At 63.4% G+C, this 19,448-nt stretch overlaps 2 protein-coding genes across 7 annotated transcripts in view; both read right to left on the bottom strand.

Moving 5' to 3' along the window:
- The window catches only part of DNAH17 (dynein axonemal heavy chain 17), a 32,876-nt gene extending 30,541 nt beyond the window's left edge, over positions 1 to 2,335 (bottom strand). The window contains exons 1-5 of the mRNA XM_042025619.1: positions 1,762 to 2,335; positions 877 to 1,064; positions 425 to 617; positions 235 to 334; positions 72 to 157 (exon numbers count right to left, since the gene is read on the bottom strand). Of these exons, the coding sequence (XP_041881553.1) occupies positions 72 to 157; positions 235 to 334; positions 425 to 617; positions 877 to 1,064; positions 1,762 to 2,106 (912 nt within the window). The 5' untranslated portion in view covers positions 2,107 to 2,335. The remainder of the gene's footprint in view (positions 1 to 71; positions 158 to 234; positions 335 to 424; positions 618 to 876; positions 1,065 to 1,761) is intronic.
- Positions 2,336 to 3,267: 932 nt separating this feature from the next.
- On the bottom strand, positions 3,268 to 19,341 carry CYTH1 (cytohesin 1). Of its 6 annotated transcripts, none has more exons than XM_042025623.1 (13): positions 19,307 to 19,341; positions 10,696 to 10,778; positions 9,888 to 9,952; positions 9,140 to 9,206; positions 8,838 to 8,956; positions 8,448 to 8,528; positions 8,240 to 8,352; positions 8,021 to 8,169; positions 7,796 to 7,908; positions 5,323 to 5,401; positions 5,153 to 5,224; positions 4,666 to 4,820; positions 3,268 to 4,454 (listed from the first exon to the last, which is right to left on the bottom strand). In XM_042025623.1, exons 1-13 carry the CDS (start codon positions 19,332 to 19,334, stop codon positions 4,379 to 4,381), a joined length of 1,200 nt encoding a protein of 399 aa, XP_041881557.1. In that variant the 5' UTR covers positions 19,335 to 19,341; the 3' UTR covers positions 3,268 to 4,378. The 6 variants fall into 6 exon arrangements, with proteins under 6 accessions (XP_041881557.1, XP_041881555.1, XP_041881556.1 ...); XM_042025621.1 differs by lacking the exon at positions 19,307 to 19,341 and adding an exon at positions 15,434 to 17,413 and having other exon boundaries at positions 8,240 to 8,355; positions 8,451 to 8,528; XM_042025622.1 differs by lacking the exon at positions 19,307 to 19,341 and adding an exon at positions 15,434 to 17,412 and having other exon boundaries at positions 5,323 to 5,399; positions 7,797 to 7,908.
- Between the last annotated feature and the right edge of the window lie 107 nt (positions 19,342 to 19,448).

The following is a 19,448-nucleotide window of genomic DNA, read 5'->3' as shown; positions in this document are numbered from 1 at the left end:
CTCTGGGGCTCTGCTGTTGCCCAGATGGGGCCACCAGGCTGTGCCTGGTTATTTTGCCACATATCACTTACCTGGGAGTAATCCGCTTGCTCCATCTCCTCCAGCAGTGTCTGCAGCGGTTGCAGGTGGATGCTGACATCATTGGCTTCCTCCAGACCTAGGACATGGAGAAACTCTGTGTTGGGATGAGGACGCCTTGTTGGAGGCAGCCACCACCATGTCGTGGGACCTCACCACCACTGACGGCCCTGAACATGTTCTGCAACGACGGCCAGTAGCAGCTGTCAGCCTTCTCCAGTGTCTTGACCAGCACTGTCACTTGGGGTGAGAACAGCTGGCAGGGAAGAGGCGTCAGATCAGCAGGGGCGGCTCAGCATGGGGGGCTCAGCATGAGGACATGTGGCCACCTTGGGTGAAAGAGTACCTGGTTATTGATGCACTCCAAGTTGGTCATCCTGGTCTGCCAGAATTCAAACTCGACCCTGGGCAGGGGGTGCAGCCCCTCCAGCAGTGGCTGCGCTGAGTTCTGGCTAAAGATCTCTTCAACCTGCTGGAACCACTCGATGACGACGGTCTCGATGGAGTGCAGCACTGAGCCGTCTATGGGCCCCACCAGGCTGAAAGGCAGGTGGGTTATGCCCCATGGGAACCCCAAACAGCCCTAGAGAAGCCTCTCATGCTTGCTTGTGGCTATCTCTGCCAGTGCAGATGCCTGGCATGAGCCCCTCAAACATCCTCTGCTGCAGGGGATGGCTGTGCCCAGGGCTGTGCAGGGACCGAGCCAGGGTCCCAGCTCCCCTCCCTCCCCGAGTGATTTATGCTGTCCTGGGCCCCTGCCAGGCTTTTGTGGCACCAAATGGTGCCAGCAGCACCCACCAGTCCAGGACGGCGCCTGAGTCATCCCAGCTGACCAGGTGCTCGGGCAGTGGGAGCAGCGGCTTTCCCTGTATCTTCCCGCTCATCATGAACATCTTGTTCTGCAGCTGGTGAGTGTGCCGCATGACATCCTCCACCACCATCCTGGGCCAGCCCTCATTCTGGCTCAGGAGCAGAGGGGACACAACCTGGGAGACAGGGCTAGGTCAGGCACTTGGTGATGAGCTCCCGTACACAGGCCAGTGGGCACCCCAGTGTTCCCTCTTGCTGCCCGCTGAAGCACAGTGTCAGCGCAGTCACGGCTCTGTTGGCTATAGATGGGCTTTGCTGATGTTTCTCTCATCAGTGTGACCAAAAGGCCCCTTGCTCTGGGCTTCCAGTCCTTGTGGGCTGGGAAATGCTGGAAGTGGCAGAGTGAGTGCATCTAGTGGAGTCAGGGGCTGAAGCCCCGAGCACTGAGGGGGAATAGTGGGTGCTCCTGGAGCTGATGCAGCTTTCGGTTGCTCTGGACTGGCAGCAGGAATATTTATGGGAAGTTTGAGAGAAATCCACTTAGACATTTCCCAGCTGCAGGGTAGAGGTAAGTGGGCATTATTATGAGTTTCTAAAATTGCAGAGAGGAAGTGATCCAGTTGGGGCCAGGAGAAAACCGGGCTGGTGACCTTGACCCAGCTCTTGTCCTTGTGGGGCTCGTTCAACAAAGAATGGGAGCCACCGCAAGGTCAGGGTGAGTGCCTGGGGCAAGTTTCTTCTATGAATTTTAGTTTATTTTGGAGCCCACCTGGCAGTTTGGCTAGAGCAGCCCACAGCGGGGGTCCCAGTGCAGCAGTGTACCCAGGGAGCCCAGCTCACCCTGCTCAGCCTGTGCCTGCATGGGCAACCCACCTCCAGCACCACAGTGATGAGCTGCTCCACGGGTGAGGGGGCAATGTCTCCCACCAGCAGACTGCTCCGACAGTTCTCCCCGGTGATGTTCTCCCCCTTCTTCTTCACAAAGTACATTCCCTTGCCCTTTAGGGTGGGTGGGAAGCAGGTAGTGGGCAGGGGCTGCCCAGCAGGGCTCAGCCCCAGCACCAGCTCCAGCATTTCCGGCTGCTTGAAGAACTTGTCCAGCATGACTGAAGTCTCCTCGCTGCCCATAAACTTGTCCCACTTGTCTGGCCGGACACGCAGCAGCACTGTGGCCAAGCTCTCGAGGACGCCTAACCGCTCGTCTTGTGTGGCTGACATCGTGCCAGCACCGGGCTCGGCTGCAGCTCCCCAGCACCTGGGGTGGTCCAGTGGGCAAAACCCTGCTCAGCCAGGGGCTGTGCAGACCCCACACCCTGACCTCCTGACACTGGCCATCTCACCCCTCCACTGCCCTCAGCCTTCCCTCTGCACATGCAGTCTTAGGGGAGGCTGCCAGTCCCATCCCTGCCTGGCCCCAGTGGCCCCAAGCCTACCCCATCACTGCCTGGTCCATCACCACCCGGCCCTACCACCCTCTGACCTGCTCCATCCCTGACTGGCCCCATCACTGCCCTGGCTCACCCCAATCTTACCTGGCTCTACTGCTTCCCTGCTGCACCCCTCAACCCTCCAACAGCCTCCAGCCACTGTCTGCACCCCAACCGACAGTCTCAGCAGTTGAACCGATGGTCTGTGCCCCAACCGACCCTGCACCAGCCCAACAGGCCCTGGCGCCAGCCCAACTGCAGGGCTGCCCTTCCCCCTCCACATGCCCCAGTGTCCCCACCCCTCAGCAAGGGCTGTTTGCCCACCCTGGCCAGACTCAGGCTGCAGTGCCAAAGGCTGCACCATCCGAGGCACAGGATGGGCAGGGACTGCAGCAGGGAATGCTCTGGCAGATCCCCACCATGGCACGAGTGTGCATGACTGGACAACCCCCCCTCCAGCCCTGAAGGCAGCAACACAGCTGGCACAGGCTTAGCACTCCCAGCTTGCCCTCAGCCCCAACTTGGCTTTGATCCCATTCAACCTGCTACCAGCTGGGTATGAATCCCTCAGCCCCGCTGCAGAACAAGGTACCCGAGGGTACCCCCCCACCCCCATCGTCCCAGATCCTCCACGGTGCAGTGAATGCCACTGTGGTGGGCAACCACACCCCTGCCCAGCCAAGCTTGGTGCCCTCAGCAGGATGCAGGACCAAGAGTTGTCCCATCCTGGAACAGCTACCCTGTGTTCTGCAGTGAGGTACCCCAGGCACTGTCCTGATGGTCAGGGACAGCTGGCGAAGGCACAAGGCTCACAAACACCCCCAGCACACTAAGACCTCGGACTGGGAGGAGCATGAGCCCAGTCCAAGGCTGGGCACAGGGCAGGGGCTGACGGTGGCAGGGGACTCGTGCCCGCCCCAAGCTGCACAGAGCACAGGAGGCCACGCGAAGCGCGGTGGAAGTGTTTATTTGCTGCTGATCTTCAGCACTAGTTTACAAGGCCATGGCAAATTAAAAAAAAAAAAAAGGTTAGAATAAAAAATCCTGCCCCCCCGCCCCACTCCTGTGAGGCCTCTGCACTGAACCACCCACATACAAAATAATCTACAAGGAGAAAACTATACAGGAGTATTTACACCTCTGATAAATAGACTAATACTGATCCAGACGCCTCCAGACCGTGCGTGGCGATGGGGACAGGACAAGACACAGGCGATTGTGAGGCAGAGAGGTGGGGGCCACAGCCCCCACCCAGCCAGATCCCCACCAGCAGCCATGCCAAGGGCAGGCTCCAGCTCTGGGCGTGCCCCACCCTGGCACCATGCTACCTTGGCACGAGGGCTGCAACACAAGGAGGCGCTGGGGCAATGCCACCCAGTGCCCCCACATCCAAGCCACAACCCCCACGGCTGGGTGAGGTTACATCTCTGCCCTGTGTGGCACCACTGCTCAACACAGCGGTGACAGTCCCTACCCTTCGTGCCTCCTGTGTCTGTGGGGACCATTCCAGTGCAGGGGGCGGCTGGGAGGGTCCAAGGCAGCAGCGTGGGACAGACCCAGGCCCGCTACAACGAGGGCTGGGAGCCGTATCTCTGCAGGGCATCCCTGGGGCTGGCACTCTGCACCCCAGCACCTGTGGCACCCCAAAACCGCCAGCTGCTCACCAAGAGCTGCTCCCCCTCCTGACAGGACATCCCAAGAGCGTCTGAACATGGGTGCTGGGGGGACCCAATGCCATGTGGCCGCAGGCTTCCTGGGGGTCAGAGGCAGGGAGGGTGCCCGTAGTGCTGAGGCCAGGGCTCCCAGGGGCGCACAGGGGTGCTGTGTTCCAGCTTGAGCCTGTGAAGATGCTGTCCAGCAATGCGGCAGTGATGGGGGGCCAGAAACACTGAGATGCCTGTGCCCCTTCCCTCCCCCCACAGTAAAGAAATGGCGAAGCTGAAGCTGGGCCCTGGGCCTCGAGGGCCAGCCTGCAGCGTGGCCCCTGCCCCACAGGCCCCCATGATGGGGGGACACTTGGTCCGCTACAGGGGCACGCTGGCCTTGCAGGGCCAGTCTGGCTGCTAGTGCCTCTTGGTGGAGGAGACCTTCTTCCTGGCAGCCAGCATCTCGTAGAAGGGGTCCCGGCTGATGGCTGCCCTGGCAGGGGAACAAGGGCTGGGGTCAGGCCAAACTGCTGCAGTGATGGGTGTGACCTCCCAGGCCTGGCCTTGGGCAGGTCCCTTTATATCCCTGGGAAAGTTTTCTTCCCCCATCCTTGCAGGATGCCCTGGGGAGCACTGTCCCCTTCGAGGGCAGCAGGTAGGTCCCTGCTGTGCCCCTGCCCGCTCATGCTCCTCCAAGCACTCACTTGATGCACTTGATCCACTCCTCCTTCTCCTCAGGCGTGGGGGCAGAGATGCGATACACGGTGTGGTTCCCCTCCACCACACGCCCATCTGCCTCCGTCTTGCAGGCCTTGATCACCTGGTCCTTGTTGTCAGGGATGTAGAGCTCAAAGCAGTTCTGGGAAGGAGAGACCACTCAGAGACAGCCCCCACTTCCAAAGGGGACCCCAGACTGGGAGGGAAAAGGCAGAGCTACGCACCCCTGGCACAGCCACCCCGGCATGGCAGAGAGGGACAGACCCATTGTGATGGTCACCCCCTGGCCCCCATGTGCCCCTGCGGTGACCAGCCCCAGATCTGCACCCAGCCACTGTGATGGTGAAGGCAGTGACCACTCTGGGGCCCCCTGTCTCTCCTCAGGACATTTCAGGGTCCTGAAACACCTCCCAGCTTCTTCTGCCCAAGCCAAAGCTGCCCCCAAACCCCAGAGGACACTGCCACAGCACTCACGGGCTTCTTTGAGTCCTCCACCTCACGGATGCTCAGGTTCTCCAGGGGGATGATACCACGGGGCTCCTTATCCTGGAGCGGCCAAGCAGAAGTTTAGCAGTGGGGTGGACACCCCCAGTCCAGCCCCCTCCCTGCCCCAGCTCAGCTCACCCTGCACGGAGCCCACTCACCGTTGTGTACTCGAAGTAGTAAAGGCAGTTGTCGGTCAGGATGAACCAGCGCCGCTTCCACGTCTTCACCCTGCCTCCTGGGAGCAGAGAGGGACAGTCGGGCACAGCCCTGCAGAGCACAGCCGGGCACACGGCAGCTCGGCAGCGCGGGAGCCGCATGGACACACAGGCTCCAGCAGCAGCACAGGGCCCGGGCAGACACACAGAGCCAAGCAGAGCCAGGCAGCGGCGGGCAGCAGCAGCAGGCAGCACACACCGCACCGAGCCAGAGCCAGAGCAGGAAGCGGACGGATGAGGATGGAGGTGAGGGCGGGAGTGCCAGGCTGGGAGTGCTGTGGCCGTTCCCACCCAAACAGATTCAGCACAGCTAGAGGAAACTGCGGCCAGGCACCTCCCTGGGAGGACACAGAGACTTTCTGTCCACACTGACCATGGTCCCCCTCGTCCTGGAGCCCAGGCAAGGCAGGACCCAAAGCCATGGCCGAGCTCCACAGCTGCCACCACAGTGGGAGAAGCTGGTCCCTGGGCATACGCCCCGCTCACCCCCGGGCCCAGCTCCCCTCCACCGCAGCCATTGCAGCAGTGCTGAATGCGGGACGAGCACCCACCCTTGCAGGCTGGATCCAGCATGGATACAAGGAGCCACGGTGTACACTCGGGGTCCAGCTCCTCTCCTTCCCCTGCCAGGAAGGCCCTGTGGCCCCTGCTCCCCTGGGCCAGCTGGCAGCCCACCCCTGTCCCTGCCCCACAGCAGTTCTGAGGGCCAGCACCACTGCTCCCAGACACCTCGGGGTGCAGGCATTGGAGCAGTGCTGGTGCACTCCTGGGGACTGCTGTGAGCCCTTAGCACAGCACAGGGTACCACGCAGACAGATCCTGCCTGCTCCCATCCAGTTCCATGCACTTGGCACACCCTAACCACCCATGCACAGGCTGGGGCCCCTCTCGAGGAGACCCCAAGCCTGTCCCCATCCCTTGTGGCACCGGAGGCGAAGACCCATTGGCCAGGCTGAGCTGTCTGCGGACATGGCGATGCACAGCCGGGCAGGTGGCAAGGTGCCACTGTGGCCCCGTCCTCCACCGGGGTGGCAGAGGGGGCCGCAGGCCTTGGGGAGCGTGCGGCATCGGCAGGGCCGGCACCCCACATCCCTGCCTGGAGGTGGAGAGGGGCTGTCCTGCAGCAGGCGAGGTCCCTGGGCGGTGTGGGGTTAGCAGCAGCAGCAGCAGCAATGAGACTCATCACCAGCAATTAAAAACGCAAAGGAACGAAGCCCCAGCAGTGTGAGCAGAGCAGGGAAGAGGGGTACGTACCTCCTGGAGTTGGGGGCAAGGAAAGGAAGAGCCAAAATCATGGAAACATATAAATGAGGGAGAAAAGAAAATTAAAAAAAAAAAAAAAAAGGGAAAAAAATAAAAAGAGGAACCCCAAAGCCCCCCCTTGCCCTGCAGGTCAGTGGGGCCGGGCTGCAGCAGGGAAGCTGTGAGGGGTTGGGCCAGCGGCAGGGCCGTGGGGGCTTGACTGCCCTGGCTCACTGTGGCTCTGTGGGATGGGGCTCCTTGGCTGCTGGGCACAGGGCCTGGTTCCATCCACCCCATGGCTGACCGGCAGGGTCCTTGCCTGCCCCCCATGGGGTCCATGGCCACTTTGCTACCCCTCTGCCACCCCACTCATGGTGCCAACCTGAACTTGGGTGCACAGGGCCCCTCCAGTCAGGGACAGGAGAGCCTGGGGCTGTCCTGCGTTCCCCCAGCCCAGGGAAGGGAGCAGGCAGCTCTTGCTCTCTCCTCCCAAGGGGATGGCCATGTACCAGGAGTTCTGACCCCAGCCAGAACCCCAGGGAAACGCCCCACTGGACCTGATCCTGCCAACACCCATCCCTCCTCGCTAAACCCAGGCAGAGGATTCCCCAGAGGTGCCAAGAAGAGAAGCCACAGGAGCCAGGGCGTGGAGGGCTCCGGCTGTGGAGCCGGGCGGTGCAGCAGGGATGCCATGCATGCTGCCTGCATGTGGAGCCGGGATGCGGAGGTGATAATGCTGTGAGAAGGTGAGGCAGGGGCTGTCTGTGGTATGGAGGGGGGACACACGCAGCCTGGGGCAGCTCGCCGCTCACTCCCGGGGCCTGCTCCGACACACCCTGCTGTGACTCAGCGACCTGAAGGGCCTCGAGGTCTCTGTGCTCTGACACCAGACCCTGGTACCGGCTCTGCACCCCAGGGGCTTGCCCAGCCTAGAGGCAGAATCCCCCAGGACACCCACCCAGCCGCTCTGCAGGGCCTCATCAGCTCTGAGTCCGCTCCCGCTGCCCAGCCAAGGGAAGATGGAGGGCTGGATGTACAGATGCCTTTCCTGTGAAGGCTGTGCCTCTCTGCAGCCTCGTCAAGCTCTGAAGAGCCAGGCCAGCAGAAGAGGTGTGGGAAGCCCAGGGGCATCGTGCCCTGGGGACAGTCTGCCCTCCCTTGCTGCTGGCACTCACCGAGCTTCAGGAGCCAGCCCTCCCGGTCGGGGTTGAAGAAGGTGTGGGTGAGGTCGTTGCCATCATCCTCAGGGATTTTGAAGGGCTCATTCTTGATGCTCTCGTACAGATTCTAGTACAGTGATACGGAATCAGCTGTGCTCTGCCCTGGAGCCCTGCGGTGGGCCCTGATCTGGGCCAGCTTTGCAGCCCTGGCCCTGGCCCTTCCACACCCTGGCCCTCACCTGGAGCAGCTCCTCAGGCAGGTCCCCCCCATCATTGATGCCGCGGTTCATGGCGATGAATCGCTCTGCCGTGGGCTTGTCCTTCACGTTGGGATTGTGCAGGCTCGTGTTCAGCATGATGATGGCAAAGGACAGCACGTAGCAGGTGTCTGCAGGGGCAGAGGGGAAAGTCAACTGTGGGGCAGGATGCCAGGGAGACCATCTGGGATGGGTGCTCACCTGTGGACTGGAAGACACCAGGGTTGCACTGGCAGTACCGCTGGGCAAAGGCCTCCATCATCCGGTCAATCTTCTGCGCCTCCCCCGGCAGCCGGAAGCTCCACAGGAACTGCCTGTGGAGAGAGAGCGAGTCGTGGCGCTGATTTGGGGGCTCCATGGTCCCCCACCACCCCCAATGGACCACGCTCAGCTCCCAGCCCTTACTCACCGCAGGGCCTGCACAAGGTTGAGGTCAGTGAATTCATGCAGCTCCACGAAGGCATGCAGGACTTGGATGTTGAACTCATCCCTGTGGGAACAAAGCCAGAGCACGAGGGATGCATGATCAGCAATCCTGTGACTGCTGAGTGGCTCCACTGTCCCTGCCCTACTCCAGAGTCTACTCATTCATGGGGGAAAGCTGCAGCTACCCCCTGCTTGAGCCCTGGTCTGGTCTGCACAAATCAGCCACTTGCAAGTGCCAGCCGTGAATTGAATCCCCCCGGCACCCCAGGTACTCCCACGCGGCTGCCCTGTGAGCTCAGCGCTGCAGCGTCAGATCTCTCAGGTGGCAGGACAGGAGCCCAGAACACCCCCAGGAAACCTGAGCCCAGAGCACCTCTCGCCCAGGTAGTCGCCAATGGCTGTCTTGTTGAGGCCCTCTCCCTTGTACAGGAACTGAGCGATGTCCTCGCATGTGTTCTTCAGCAGGTCATTCTCGATCAGGAACTGGATTCCCTGGAGTGGTGCAAGAGAGGTGTTTCGAGGTCTGTGTCTGCCCCCGCCAGCCTGCCCCCTGACTGTCAGTCCCTGCCCTGGCTGCTGGCTCTGCCCCAGCGCCGGGAACCTAGACTGGGAGGTGGCAGAGCCCTGCACACCCCCAAAGGCTGGTAACCAGCCCTGCTCCCCATCCCACACTACCTTCTTGGGATCCATGTTGAACTTCTTCCTGCCCATGGCCACCTGCTTGTTCCTCTGCATGTTTTTCCTGCAAGGCATGAAGCAGCTCTGAGCATCCAGCAGGGCCCCACTGCCTCTGTCCAGCCCCTGGGGCAGTGCACTGTGGGGAGGATCAGCCTGGACCGAGGAGAGCCAGGCCCCCATGCTGGACCCATGCAGGGCAAAGCCAACACACTGCTCTGTGTCTGCCCCACGCCATGGCCTGGGGCTGCCCTCGGCCTGTCAGGCCCCAGAACAGAGCGGGGCTGCCGTACCACATCCTTGGGGGTCACCCTGAGCAGAGGGGGTGCAGGCACAGCATCTGTCAGGTCACTCAGACACGGAGAGGCTTGGGCAGGCTGGCTGTGGCAGGGCTCTGGGGAGAGCGGTGGGGCTGGCAGAAGGGGACAGTCTTCATGCCCCAGTGGGTAACTGGGAATGGTGCTGGGAGTCCGCTCCCACCGGCTGCCGGGACTCCCCTAATCCTGGCTGGCACTGACTGCACCAGCTCAGAATAACAAAACCCGCCAGTGGCCGTGGCCAGACAGAGGGGCTGGGGCTTGGAAAAATAGACCTGGGAGCAGCAGATCAGCCTGGGATCCCGCTCCCAGGAGCTCAGAGAGCCTGGGAAAGCCGCTCACACCAGTGCTCGTGGGCCAGGGCTCAGCTGCCCTTGGCTCCTGCACAGCGTAGGCGAGCCCGAGGGGGCTGCATGGCACTGGGGACTCACCTCTCCTCCGTGGAGCCCAGGTTCTCAATCTCATTCGTCACTTCTGCTATCTCATCCTTCAGGCGCTGTGGGGAGAGGGGGCACTGAGACAAGGAGGTGCCTCCCCCACAAACCCCCCAGCCCCCAGCCCTGGAGACAACCCCATTCCCCCAAGAGGCCCTGCAGCCCCTCCTTCCTTCCCTCCCTTCTTCCCCCCACCCCCAAGCGCTGCCCAGGGGCTGAACCCGCTTGGAGGGCACTGGTGGTGGGGCTGGCTGCTCCCTGCGGCTAATCCCTGCAGCATTGCCGTGTTCCCAGCATGCAGGAAGGAAGAGATTCGGAGGTTAACAAAATTACCCCTAATCCCTTCAGATCATGCCCAGCATATGGCAGTAATTAGCCTCTGCTGCCTTAATCAGGGACACGACTGACAGTGTCCCAGATGAGCCCTGACCTCACAGGCACTTGCCAGGGCAGTGGCCCGGCCCAGAGACATGGTCACTGCCCGTGCCAGCCAAGGGCTGGCACAGACACTGGTGCCCCAGGGAATGGCACAACTGCACAGCCTGGAGCTCTGCAGGGCACAGGAAAAGACATGGCTGCTTTGGCAGGGCAAGGATGGCTGGCTGCCACTTGGGATCACACCCCAGCTGGGACCCTCTCCCTGTCCCCAGAGCCCCTCGGAGGCAGAGCTGTGGGGCAGCAACACGAGGGATCCTGGATGGGGCTCCAGGGACCCTGCTAGTGACGCGGGCAGGGACACTGTCCCCTGCCACCCAGACTGCTGTCTCTGGGACAGGGGGATTGTGTGGGCCCCTTGGCATCACACCTGTATGTCAGCCAGCAGCTCCTGCTTTCGGCGGCGGATGTTCTCCAGCTCCTGGCACTCCTCTGGGGTCAGGTCACTGGGCACTGAGCAGAGACACAATCAGGTCAGCATGTGTGGTCCTGGGAATCAGGCCCACCAGGCTCCTGGTGATGAGCCAGCTCCCAGCCAGCAGATGTGGGCTGGGTGGAGGCAGAACGTGGAGGTGCCAGGTAGCAGGAGGAGCTGGGCTGGCAAGCAGCATTGCAAGCCCCACACAGAGGCCAAGTGGCACCAATGGCATGAAAGGAATTTGAGGGCCAGGGCATCTGCTCATTCAAACTATGGCAGCTGCAGAGTGAGAACCAACACGGCCCCGGATCACCTCTAGCACTGCTTCTGCCAGCCCTGGCCCTGCTGCTCCCCCAGGTGCCATTTCACTCTGCTCTACCCCAACCGGGCTTCAGTGGGTGCCCATTCTGGTCCGTGCCATGGCTGGGCAGCTCTGCTGTGCCTTGCAGCACAGGCTCCACATCGACCTGCAGCCCTGCAGGTTGTTCTGCTGCACCAGGTCAGCCCCAAACATAAACCAGTTCCTGGCCATCCTTGCAGCTCCCTCTACAGCAGATTCACTATTCTGGGGCAGAGCCTGGAGCTGGTGCATCCTCCAGACAGATCTCACCTGCACACCGTGACATCTACACCTTGCTGTCACCCTGGGGAGCCAGACACCCCCTCTCCAACACCATCTCTGAGGCTCGAGCCCAGGGCCGCCACATGGTCCCCTTGCTTCAGGAACATTCCTAGTGCTCCTTGGCACGTGACCTCCTTGCTTCACGGTGACAAGGTATCCCATTCCTGTTCCCTCCAGTCCCCAAGGTCACCTGCCCCTTTCAAGAGTGCTCTGAGCCCTCCTACTATGCCCATGTCTCCCACCTCTGCCAGTGGGTTCTGTGCGTTGTACCAAGGTCGCCCGCAAGGACACCAAAGCACCATCCCTCTAGAGCGCTGTCCCCAAGGGAGGTGGCAGCAGGATCTGCCAGCTCAGCTCTTGTGTCACCCCCACCACCCGCCCTGGGGTGGTGGGAACAGGTTGTCTGTAGGGCTGTCACCATCCTCCCCTGCCCCAAGCATTACCCTTTGACCCACTGAGGTCCCATGTGCCACCATGTACACACAGGCTCCCAGCCACCGCTGCCACCAGCCCAGACTCACCAGAGTGTTCCCAGCGCAGTCACTGCCCCATGCCACTGCCCAGACACCACGTGCCTTTGGACCAGCACCGTCCTCAGCTGTGCATCGATTCTCCCCACAGTGCTGCTGCCTTAGTGGGAGCTCCCTGGGTGACAGCGACCCTGCACCCTGAATCTCTGAGCTCAGCACTTCCCCGGCTCTGCTCTGGGGTCTGACAAGCTTCCTCCTTCACAACTCCTTGTTGCCAAGGCTGAGGCGCCTCGGCTTGCGACACTGTCCCTCAGACACGACACCAACACTTCCCAATACTTTCAGTCTCCCATGTCAGGAAGCCTGAACCAGACAAGTCGGCTCGTGGCACCAGGTTAAAAGTTACTTACAGTACCAGAGCTGTGCTGATGCATCCCAGCCCCTTCCGCATGCCCCAGTGCCATTCCCACTGGCACCAGCCCCACACTGCCAGGCCCCAAGGCTCCCAGCAAGCCCATGCTTGCTGCAGGAGGGATGAGCTGCGTCACACCCCCATAAGACACAGAAACCCCCCAAATCCCTGGGCTGCTGCATGCGCCAAAGGACCCTCCTGCCTAGCTGCAGGACCCTCTTGTCCAGCTGCCGGACCCCCCCACCTGGCCGCAGGGAAAGTCAAATTCGTGCTAGGGCTGGAGCTGGCCTCAGCTCTGCCTCTTCCTGCCCACCTGGGAGTGGGTAGGGGTTCCAGCGGGGGTCCCGGTGGCCCCGGGATAGGCGTGGTGCAGGACGAGACGCTGCAGGGCAGCAGGGACGGCGGCGGGGCTGTTCCAGAGCCCCGGAAGGTCCCTCCCCGGTGGAGGCTGAGCACTCGTGACAAGCAGCCCAGCCATGTCAGCAGCAGCCAGAGGAAGAGAAACCCCAGACGCAGGAGCTTTTCTGGGGAAGGAAGGCGGCATTAACCCTTCGCTGGCTCTGCACAGCAACTGCCCTGTAGAGCCCCAGTGAGCCTGGCCGCAGACAGAGCAGTGCCGGGGGCGGGAGGCTGGAACAGACGCTTCCCCTGGCTTCAGCCTGGCACAGAAGTCACACAGCGACCCACCACACTGCGGGATCCCAGCATGGTTGATCCCAGCGCCTCCCCACCTGCACAGGAAGCTGGGGGTTCCCACAGCTCCTGCAGGAACCTGCCCACGGGCGGCAAGGGCCGCCAGCAGGATTCGTCCGTCTGTCTCGGGCTCTGGGCTCACTGGGGCCTCGGAAGCAGTCGCGGTACATGCCCCCTCCGCACCTCGCCCAGGCAAAGCCCCGCGGCGCAGGGCCCTGCTTGCCCCGTCCTCTGTCCTACCGCTGCCCGGGGCCCGCAGCAGGGCTGGCGGCAGGGAAACGGGGCAGACACGGAGCCACCGCCCCCCCTCCCCGGCCCTCCGCGCCCCGGCCCGGCTCACCGTTGCCATCTGCCCTGAGCACCATCCTGCCAGGGTCTTCCCCCGGCCCCGCTGGCCGTGCCCGAGCTGCCAGGGGCTCTGCAGCAGCGCTGCCGTGCCGGGTGCGGACACCTGCACCCCCGGTGCTTCCGCGGTGATTCAGGGCCGCGGTACCAACGAGTTCCGGGGCCTCTTGGGCGTCACCGCGGCCTCGCCGAGAGCCAGGACCAGCAACACCCTGTTCCTGCCGCCATGAGCCAGAGCCGCCAGCACCTTAACGCCTGTGCTCCCGGCTGGGTGGGAAATGGGGCTCCAGGGCCCTGCTCCCCCTCCTTGGCTCAGGGCCGGTGGACGCGATGTGCTGGGGTCCCAGCCAGGCAGGCCCTGGGCTGGCCCAGCCCTTCCTTCCTCGGGGCCTGCCAGGACACTCGACCGGGTACATCTTGAGCTCACTGCGCAGTGCCGGGGTCCCCACCCTTCCCCTCCAGCAGCTGGGCCCCCACACGCCAGCAGACCCCCAGCCCTGCAGCTCCCCCCATCTCTGCCAGACCTCCCCACTGCAGGTCCAGGGCCTGTGCTGGCTGTGGGGACCACTGGTGCCTGCTCCCCTCCATGGCATCTCCCACAGCTGGCTGGGACAAGAACTGGGATCAGGAGAAGGGCTAGGAGCCATGCCAGTCCCCACGGGATGTTGCTCCCCACTGTCTCACCCCCTTACTACGGGGTGTCTGTAGGGACCCCACTGCTCCGTGCAGGACCCCCGTGTGGAGGGTCCGGGCACTGCGGGGCCGTGTGCGCAGCAGGAACGACCCCAGCACGTCCCTGTCCCCATCAGTCGCCTGGAGAGGCTGTGTCAGCCTCGGCTGCTTTGACTCAGCTAAATCCTGCTCAGCAGCACGAGATGGAGACACGGCACCCAGAATGACAGCTACGGAGTAAGGGAGAGTGGGCTTCAGAAGCCTCGGGGTGTCCTTCGGTCCCCTGAGCTGCAGCAGCAGCTGCCAGCCCTGCTGCCGGCCCACGCTGTACCACACCAGAGGGGCAACAGCCCTGGGGTCAGGCAGACCACGGGGATGAGCCCAGGGTCTCTGCATGCTGCTTGCGGGTGCCGCTACCCACTGGTGCCCTTGGTGGGGTCCCATGGGGCCCCCAGAAACATCCTGCCTGTCTCCTCATACCACATCCTGTTTTCACCATGGCCGCGTGCGCACCCTGGGTTGCGTCAGCCCCATCCTTCCCCACCGACAGCTGAGGTGCATCAGGAGGAGGGTTTCGGGACAGGCAGCTCCAGGACAGGCCCCCCTAGGCTGCTGAACCCTGTGCCCAGAACACTCTCCTGCTTTTGTGCAGCCCTCCCCATCACGCCATCAGCCCCGCTTCCCTGACCCAGAGCCCATCAGGGAACTCCCTCTACAGCCACTGCCTCGCTCCTAGTGGCTCGAGGCTCCACCATTCCCACACACAGACCCCCAGCCTCTGGCATGGCTGGGTGAGCACTGGCTCAACCATGTCCACAGGCACTGCACAGGTGCAAGGAATGCAGCCAGGCAGGCATCTCACCTGCTCTCGGCACTGCTTACGGTGCCAGGCCTTGAGAGGAGCAGAACCCCAGCTGCTCGGGCACAGGGCTGGCTGAGGAGGTCCCGCAACCCCCTGCCCCACTGTGCAGCCCCCCTGCTGGGCAGGAACCAGCAGCCAGCAGCAGCTCACACAGGGGGCTGACCTTCAGCACACCCACAACGCAGCAGGAGCTGGGCTTTCCCACACAAAATTCCCTTTGGAGAGTGCCACCCTCCCCTCTGTAGCCACAGGCACTTGTGAGCGCTCACACATCCTCTGGGGGAGGGCAGGACATGCCATGGCCATGCTGCACTGCCTGCAACCTCCCAGCCGCCATCACTGGCTCCTGAACAACCCCGTCCCAGCGCCGCACCAGCTCCAGCACAGGGCAATGCCAGGCAAGGGGCCCGGTGCCTGTCCATCCTGCAGGGGCTCAGTGCGTGTAGAGGCCTGAGCCTGGGAAGGCCGGCAGAGGAAGGAGGCGGTGAGACAGCGAGGACACTTTGTGCTGCTGTCAGCAGGAGCCATATGGAGCCGGAGCCATGGGCACCGCCATGTCTACTGGGGGATGGGAACCCCGCGGCACAGAGGGGAGGGGGGCACGCAGTGCCTACCTGCCTTGGCAGCCACCGAGGGGCAGAGGAATGCCTGGAAACTGGAGGCGCAGAGCTCGCTGACTGTCCCCATGCTGCGGGGGTCCCACGCAGGATGCCACCAGCTCCAGGAGGGCAAGGCAGGGACAGGCAGAGGTCAGGCAGGAGCAGACAGAGGCCAGGCAGGTGCACGTGGCTGAGCAGTGGGCTCCCCAGTACTAAGCAGGTACCCAGTACCTGGGGCAGCTCCTCAGTACTGTGGGGCAGGGTGCAAGCAGGGGAGCCGGAGCACTCGCGGTTCTGGCTGGAGCTGGCTCTGGTAGGGGAGCTCCAGCCGCAGAAGCCCACGCGCCAGCCCCAGCCAATCCTCGCCGCACCGGCACACCAGTCCGTGCCACTGCCGGAGCCCCAGCGGGCGGCTCAAAGCCACTCAGAGGACGAGGAGTTTAGGAACTCCCCAGCAGCCCCCCTGCCCAGGCTGCTTGCCCCCTGGCAGTCCCCTTGCCCCCGCGGGGGGCCGGCAGCGGGGTATTTTTAGAGTGGTTTTATCCCTCCGTATTAGAGCATTAAGCATCAGGAGCTGGCGGTCGCGTAGCAACGAGCGCTGCATGCGGGAAGGTGCACCCGGAGAAGCGCGGCGGTGCGAGCGTGGGGGTGCCACCACGGCCCCCGCTCCTGGGGCGCAGGGCCCGGGTCCCAACCCTGACCCAGCCTGACAGGCTCAGCCAGCCAGCACGAGCAGACAGCAAGCCCTGGTCATGCCCCAGAGAAACTGCCCTCTCTGCTGTGGCCCTGGTGTGTGGGGGGCTCCTGCAGCAGGAACCGAGGGGTCTTGTCCTGGGATCCCAGGCTGGGGGACAGCTGTGGAGCTGGGGAAATGCGCAACCCTCCCACCCTCCAACCCCACAGGCGCCGAGCAAACCCAAACCGGACTGACAGCTCCTTTCCTCAAAGCAGGAGTGATCTTGAGCACAGGGCATGGCCATGAGTAACAAACCCCAGGGCCTGTCAGGGCAGGAGCAGCTCGACAGCTCTGCTCACCCAACCCCTGGGATCGCTGAGCCAGGAGTAACTTGAGCGGGGCAGGCAGAAGCCCAGATGGGGTGGGCAGTGGGGAAGGGCACCCTGGCAGGCAGGAGCAGTCCCTGATCCTGGGAGCAGTGTGACTGCAGAGAGGAGGAGAGACAGTGGAGAAGGGCAGCTGATGGGGCTGCGAGGGCAGCCAGGCACTCACTGCTGTGACTGACCTTCTGCTTTCAACACCACTTCCCTTTTCCTGGGGGACCAGAGCAGTGGTTGCTACATCACCGGGAGGCAAAAGGGCAGCGAAGGGAGCTGGGGGCACAGGGGAGGCTGAGCTGGGCATGTGCTGTACTGGTCTGGGCCTGGACTGGCATCTGGAGAACCCCCGGTGTGACACAGGCACGGGGGTGCTCTGACTGGGATGAGGCAGGGCCAGGTGGCATCTCCCACACAGAGTGACCCGGATGCCTGGCTCTGTCCTTGCACCCTGTCCGGGTGAGGTGGGGCGTTTACAAACCATAGCCACAGCCCTGACACGATTGCAAGTGTCAGCAGCAGGGCTCATTGTTCTCTGCCCCAAAACCTCAGGAGAGGAACTGGACAACTGCCTCTGCCTGAGCCCCTGGCTCTGCTCTCCAAGCCTGGTGCTACCCCTTGCACTATCTCTCTGCCTTTGACCCGGGAATCCACTCCTGAGCTCTGTGGAAGAGTTGCTCCCCAAGCTGGGCCCAGCAACTTGCCCAGGCTCACCCCACACTGTGCAAGGAAAGGGGCTGGGGCATCAGCAGCAGCTCCCCCAGCAGTGTTCCCTGGCACAGAGGGGCATGCCATGGTACCAGGATGCCTCCGAAACAGCTAAGCCTGTCCCAAAGGGCTGTCAGCACCCGCTGGCAAAACAGGACTTTGCAGCCTGGTGGCAAGGAGGGCAGGGACTACCCGGGTGAGCCAGCCTGCTGCGACCTGGCAGCCCACCCTCCTCTCAGCCCACCCTCCTCTGGGGATCCCCCACACCTTGCTCAGCCCACCCTGCCATCACACACCCATCCTGCCCCAGACAGCGAGGCCCCCCCAGGCACAAGCTGCTTTGCTACAGGCTGCATCAACCCTGCTTAGAGAAATCCCTTAATCCCCAGGCCAGAGTCAGCAGTAATCCCCTGGGTGCAGCAGGATTACCAGCACTGCCCACTCCCCCTCTCCCTGGGGCCAGGCCTGAGCCGTGACAGGGCCCAGCTCAGGACACGGTGCCAGGACAGGACTGTGCTCCCCACATCCTCTCACCGGTGCTACAGCTTGGTAAGGCAGGAGCAGCCAGGACGGTTCCCTGCCAAGATACCTCCTCCCCACGGTCCAGAGGCGCTTGACCCACACCACTGCTCTCGGTCAGTTCCGGTCTGGGATGGGTTCAGTCTTGCCGCTGTCCCCAGGGTGAGATGCTGGGAAGGGGGTGGGAGTGCAGCCCCACACTCTGGCAGGAGCAGGGGGAGCACACATCTGTGCTGCCAGCTGCTTGCCCCGGGATTTGGTCTCTGCTGAGGCAGACGGCTGAAGAGAGGCCATGAGCCGTGGGGCAGACACTGGCGTCAGCACAATCCCACCAGAAAGAGAATCCCCGTCGGCTCCCACCATGCTACAGCCTCGGCAGAATGTCCTTTGCTAAACCAACTCAGCGTAGGGGCTTCAGGGCAGCTATGGGTTGTGCTGCCCCCAGCACAGGAACAGTGGCGGGGGTTGGAGGTGGCTGTGCCACTCCCTGCATCCCCCACGGCGGGATGAGCAGGTCATTTCTGATGCTGACAGATGACCCGGGATGTCTTCCAGGTGATTCTGAGTAGCAACGAGGGGCTGCTCACAGCGCTCTCCTGCTAATGGGTTGTATCTGACAACACCCGAGCCAGGCCGCAGCCGCTGGCACCTTCCTTATCTTACACACTGAAGTCCTCGCAGCCAAGCACAGTCATTTCTGGGGTGGAACAGCAGCTCCTCATCGGCTGCGTCGCACAGCTGGACAGGAAACCGACCCGTGAACCAGCACTGCCGGCAGTGGCACTTCGCTGGCACCAGCTGCTCCCAGGAAGAATGGTCACCAGCACGGCTCCAGCACTGGGGCCGTAGCCTCAGATCTCACCCAGATTCCAGTCTCCCCTCAGCAAAGACCCCGCTCAAGGCAAAACCACCGGCCTGGGACAGAGCAGGCACAGGCAGGGTCTCCCTGCATAGTCCCGGTCTTCATCACCGGGAGGGAACGCTCTGCGGGCACGGAGGACGGAGGGAAGCGGGAGGAAAATGAAAATGCAAGGGCACGAGAGGGGAGATCTTGCAACCCCTGAGCCACCACGGCCCGCCCTGGGAGCGGGTCAAGGGCATACGCCGGGGGCTCCCGAACCCGGGGGGTTGTGACATTCAGCAGGCGCCATCGAGGCGAACCTGTCCTGAGCTCTGCGGGGCCGGGACTGGGCAGTGCCGTGGGAACACCTGAGCAAAGTGCGAGCGGAAGGTGTGCGGGCAGCGAGTCACGGAGCTCGCACGGCAGTGCCGGCGCTCCGGGGAGGGCAGCCCCGCAGCTCGCCCGCCCCCCGCGCTGCCGGCAGGCACCAGGGGCCAGTTCGTCCGGCGCTTCCTCCGCCGCCGCACGCACGATGCCGCGAAGGCCGCGGCCGCTCTGCCACTTGCGGGCGCAGGTCCCGCCGCCGCCAAGTCCCCGCCCGTCCGGGAGCCACCGCCCCCGGTCCCGCACCTGGGAGCGGCCCGGCCCGAACGCGCCCGCCCGGGAGAATCGCCCCCGCCCACCGTGGACCACGGACTACCCCGGCGCCTCGTCCCGGGCCAGGTGGGTGTCCCAGAGCCCCCCGCCCGCCCCCGGCCCGCACTGACCGCAGCCGCCGCCCTCCTCCTCCTCCATCCCGCCGCCGCCGCCGCTCCAGCCCCGCCCGCGTGACGAGCGCGCCGCAGCCGCCACGGCCGGCACCACGTGACACGGGAGGGGCGGAGCCGCGCCGGCCCCGCCCCCGCGCGG

Source organism: Corvus kubaryi, unplaced genomic scaffold (genome assembly GCF_017639235.1).
Source record: "Corvus kubaryi isolate FWS band 111438036 unplaced genomic scaffold, C.kubaryi_AGA036_p1.0 37272, whole genome shotgun sequence".
Taxonomy (NCBI): Eukaryota; Metazoa; Chordata; class Aves; order Passeriformes; family Corvidae; genus Corvus; species Corvus kubaryi.
This window is presented reverse-complemented; position numbering and strand designations above follow the sequence as displayed.

Bases quoted from the DNA above. Each gene is read 5' to 3' on its own strand.
- CYTH1 (XM_042025621.1), bottom strand. From the start codon at position 15,506: ATGGGGACAGTCAGCGAGCTCTGCGCCTCCAGTTTCCAGGCATTCCTC. The intron at 8,957-9,139 runs GTAGTGTGGGAT...GCACCACTCCAG, and splicing joins TCAACATGGATCCCAAGAAG to GGAATCCAGTTCCTGATCGA. The intron at 4,455-4,665 runs GTGAGTGCTTGG...TTCCCCTGCCAG, and splicing joins GAGTGGATCAAGTGCATCAA to GGCAGCCATCAGCCGGGACC.